This window comes from Fulmarus glacialis, unplaced genomic scaffold (genome assembly GCF_000690835.1).
Source record: "Fulmarus glacialis isolate BGI_N327 unplaced genomic scaffold, ASM69083v1 scaffold23974, whole genome shotgun sequence".
NCBI lineage: Eukaryota > Metazoa > Chordata > Aves > Procellariiformes > Procellariidae > Fulmarus > Fulmarus glacialis.
The window spans coordinates 1-4,959 of record NW_009210266.1 but is presented as its reverse complement, the minus strand read 5'-3'; the positions used below and the strand labels follow the sequence as shown (position 1 = coordinate 4,959).

At 45.0% G+C, this 4,959-nt stretch overlaps 1 protein-coding gene across 1 annotated transcript in view; it reads right to left on the bottom strand.

Annotated features, from left to right (window-relative positions):
* SYDE2 (synapse defective 1, Rho GTPase, homolog 2 (C. elegans)) overlaps positions 1–892 on the bottom strand; it is a gene marked incomplete at its 5' end in the record, with an annotated part of 26,669 nt that extends 25,777 nt beyond the window's left edge. Inside the window, one exon of the mRNA XM_009577124.1 lies at positions 161–892. Coding sequence (XP_009575419.1) covers positions 161–892 — 732 coding nt within the window. The remainder of the gene's footprint in view (positions 1–160) is intronic.
* Positions 893–4,959: the final 4,067 nt, after the last annotated feature.

Sequence of the window (4,959 nt, the reverse complement as noted above, 5' to 3'; positions counted from 1 at the left end):
CTGGAGGTATTTAAAAGACGTGTAGATGTGGCGCTTAGGGACATGGTTTAGTGGTGGACTTGGCAGTGTTACGTTAACGGTTGGACTTGATGATCTTAAAGGTCTTTTCCAACCTAATCATTCTGTGATGCTATGATTCTATGTTGCTGAACCCTCTTACCTGTTGAAGGCCACTTAAAGGCAGGATTGTCCTCTACCGCTGGCACGCTGGGAGCCTTGCAGGCAAACCTCTGCCGGTGCTGCTGTGCGTGCTCCCCAGGATGCACGGCATCGGCCTGACTTACTTCGCTGGGCTGAGCGGTCCGACTGTCCCCTGCGCTCTCCATGGAGTGTGGGGGACCCTCGTGGGGACCCGTGGCCATGCCCGAGTCACCCCCAGGGAGGGGTTTGTACCGAACTGCCGGAGACCCCACAGCAACAGGGCTATTCACAGCACAAGGGCGGACCCTCAGCAAGTCGGGCTCCTCATCTTCAGGGATCGGGTTGTACCATATTTCTCCTTCATCATCTGCATCATTATCCTCACCGAAGTCCAAAGCAGCGCTCCTCGGCACGGCAGGGCTTGCGGCGCTTGGCAGGGCACCGACAGGAGCGCAGCTTCGCGCGGGGCGCTCCCGCCCCACCGGTGACGTGGCAGGAGCCCGCGGCACAGGTTCAGGCAGCAGGATGGGAGATTTGGGTACCAGGATAACAGCCCCATGCGCTTCCTTACAGGTGTTTTCTTCTTCCAGAGGAGGAGGAGGTCGTCGGTGCGTGCTCTGCTGCAGCCAGCTGCGTTTCTTAGAAACAGTAATGCTGTTCACCTGCAGCCGGTGCTCGGGGACCTCGCTGGCCTGGGGGAACTTGGGCTCCTTCCTGCTTCTTGAAGCTATGTAAACATTTTCTATTAAATCTGTTCCCAGAAAGGCAAAAAGAGAGGGAAAGACAAATGTTTAGAATATCGTTTTGCTTTTGACAAATGAACACATATGCTGTTGTATGACATTTGCATTAGCCCTCAACCAAAAGGACAAGAGATAAGTTGATGTGATCATAAAATTAGATTTTCAGCCTGTCAAAGCAGAATGTGCATAATTAATAAAGATTCAGGCTTGTTTGGCTGTATTTTTAACACTATGTAATTTAGATAAATCACAGTGAGATAGCCCTGCTGAAAGGTCACGCATACTTAAGACAGAAGTGGCTGCTTTTTGTTCAGCTAAGTTCAGGTACAATTGGTTTGGAAAGTTGGTATGTAGTATTTCCACAGTTTACTTATGCCAACAAAGAAATAGCCCCTGGTTTTACTACAACGTATAGCTTAAACGGCTACAAAAAACCCACACAGATTCACTTCTAGATTTAGATACAAAATAAAGGTGAGGATGTGTCTTGCACAAAAAAACTCCAGAAAGGACTGTCCTTACCAGCTTCATCCTATAATTAAGACAGAAGCATCCCCTGATTTGTGGGGAATAAAATGAAACACACCATCATGAAAGGATGGAAGGAGGAAGAAGAAATGTAGAAAAGTTTTAAGTATCTCATTACACAACAAAAATTTCATGCAACACCTAATCAAATTCCACTGACTGCTCCCAAAACTTGACACAATTTCTTTAAAGCAACGGCCAAACATTTAATTATGCATCGAAAAAGCCACTTGCACTTGAGCCCCTTCTCAGAGCATGTCCAAGCAGCACACCCAGCAGCAGTGCCATACCCCCTGGCAGGCTGCAGGGCACCACAGCAGCGCATCCCGTCCGGGGAGGTGGGACCACGCAAGGAGTAAGGACCTCACCCCCGAGCAAGCACCGGCCCCTTTGCTAGGACTGGAAGGAAAGCTGCAAATACATCCAAATTAAAAACAGGGAACGGAGGTCAGATAACCCTCACGCTCCTCTGTGGAAGAGGACAACCCAGACTTGCTCAGCCACTAAGACTGAATGGGGATGAATGGGGATAACTGGGTTCTCGTAAAACAGACAACTTGTTTTCATGCGAAGCCCTCTACAATTGGAAATTCCAGATGGGATCAGCTCTTCGATACTGCTTGAACATTATTCTCAGCAAAAAATTATTTACACACCATTAACAGATGTTAAACTACAGACACCTCTCTGGAGGACTCAAGGAGCAGCTCTGTAAATCCAGCTAAGCTTGCTGTAGCCAGGGAGACAGGAAAAAGACTGTCACCTGAACACCTTCCCTTCGACCCTCTTTTTAGGTTTGTACATTAATGACATGACAAGATCTGAAACACCACCATTTAATTTGATGAAAGATTCATCATTTGGTGATTTTTTAAAAAAGTGAGCTTTACCTGTTTAGCTAAACTGCAATATGAACACTGTTTGTGATTTGAAGAATTAACTTGGTTCAAAGAATTAACAGTGCTCATTTTGAAGCCTGTGCACACCTCCATTAAGGGCTTTGCTACACCGGGGCCTAAGTCGGTCAATTAACGGAATCTGAGGAAAATGTGAAAGCAGGGCTGAGGACGCAGATCTCTGGCAAAGTTTCAGTGATTTGGCAGCAACCGTATTCCTTCCGCTGCCCATAGCCTGGAAATGTAAGCGTGCCACTGTAAAGGTTCCCCGTTACACAATTTCACTACTATTTCAACTAAGAACTAACCAAAAGGACGGGGAACTAATCTGCAGTGGGCATAGGGCTATGCCTACATTTCCAAGAAGTCAGTTCAGATCAGGCACTTCTTGGGCGGGCATCCTCCTGCCGGTGACGACTACCTCAAAGCCCTCCGCTTCTGCATGGACACCCAAGGAGCAGTCCCTGCTCCGGTGACATAAATAGATGAAGCATCCGAGAGCTGTATTTCCACGAACAAAAATATCAGCTACTTCTTGATTCACTGTAGAAACGCAGGCCCTTCCGCACTGGTTAAGACAACCTGCAATTCCCAAAACAGCGGGCTCCCAAGAAGTACAGTCTGCCTAAATATACCCCCAGTGACACATCTGGCCTCAGCCTCAGGCTGCCCTTCGGTCCCAGCGGCAGCAAACGCACAGAGCAAACTCAACTTTGTTTTCCACACCCATCCGGGTATCTCAACACCCAACCATCTGCAAAAGCTTACCGCAGAAACGTTAATAACCAAGTACCTCCAGCGTACTCCAGTAACCCTACTGCTTGCGGAGACACACCGCCTATCACGTGTATTCAAAACTACCCCTCTCCGTCTCCAAATTAGCCAACGTGCTGCCAGAGGTCACTGATTATAAATGTCCACTGAATCCCACCCCAATGATACACTTACATGTAAATCTTCCAACTGCAGCTTTTGCAATTGACAGTAATGCTTGCAAGCACTGCTTCCCCTTCACTGAACTTGGCCCTGTTCCTGAAAGCCCTTATGCCTCTGTTTATTTTAGTAACAAACTGTTTCACATGCAAGTATCTGCACAACCACTGGTTCCATGTAGCACAGCGAGTTTTAAACGTCGTTAGCTGTTATAGTAACGAGCCAGATTTAAGTAAATACAAAGCTTTCAGAGATATACAGGTCAGGCACATTTTGTTCTAGAGCAAAGGTTCATTCAGAATAACGCTGCCTATTCTCTATTAGTACTGTAATATATTTAATATATTCTAAAAATGTATTTAGGCCTCCACAAAAACACAGAACAAGACAACGGTTCCTTCCCAAAAGGCTTCAATATGGTGTTGAATTTAAAAAAAAAAAAAAAAAAAAAGTCAGGTGCACCCTCCCCCTTCCACTCTATTGACAAAAAAATTAAGTAAATCACTATTGAAAGTTAAAATTTTATGGTAACAACGCTTGTATTCTCAGAACCAGAGCCTCAGCTCAGCTGAGGTCAAAACTGATATTCTGCCTATTACGTTGGTATATAAAATATTTCAACGTGATACTGTGCGCTGCTTTTCAGATTGTAAAGAAGAGGGGAACAGCTTTTTCCAGCCTCTCCATATATGGATCAAAACAATTCATATTTCTTCTGGTTGTAATAGCAGCTATCGAAACACATTTTCTTTCACTAAGTTTCCTAGTAAAACTATAAAATATAATAATTCTGTATTTAAATGGAACAACAGCAAGACTAAACGTTCATTTGTAAGCTTTCAAGTGCACCTTTTTAAAAAAAAACAAGCAGCAAACAAAAGCCGAAGAGTGACAAACAGTCATATGATAAGAAAACATGCACGGATTCACACAAAGCAGTCGCCTAAATTCAAGAACCTCTTATATTAACGAGGAATTTTTATTCCCAAGAAGAAGAGTAATTACGGATGTGAGGATGCTACCGTTGAGGATTGATTCAAGACCTAAATTTAGATTTGCTGAAGTGCCTGATCTCTGCGCACAACAAATTTGAAGGTTACACAAGATCTGGAAAAAAGACAGGAACTTTTCCAAACATGAGTAAATAACTTATTTAATTTCACTGCATACTGGCAGCTCCACCTAAAACCCTATCGGTTTTAGGGCTCTGTTTTTGTTTACTTACAGTTTATATAAGCTGGCACTAACCAATGAAAATAAAGTTAGCTTTTAAACATGGATGATGGGCTTAAAATACTCCATAAGGAATAAACTAGCCCCGAGCCCTTTTCCCTGCAACTGCTGGCTTGCTGCAAAGGCTGAACTTAGCAAAGCCGCGATGCTGCAGGAGTTACCAGAACAGCCGCTTTTTGCTTTAGCAGTTTACAGTATTCTGATCGATCCCATTCTATTCTGATACGTTAAAATACGAAGTATAAGCTGCAGTAAACAACCTCACGAATTTGCAGAGAGAATTCAGATCCTTAGAAACACGAAAAACTAACTTTTTTTAAAGCGCCATTCCACTGCCTGGCGGAGCTTTCCCTCCCACCTCTAAGAGGAATAAAAAAGTTCACCTCTGGAAGCGGAACCGCTGTATTAGCGCCCGAGGGCCGCTTCGACGGGGAGATAGAAAACGCGCAGCCCCGGGCAAAGCCCCGCGGGCCCCGGCGGCGGCG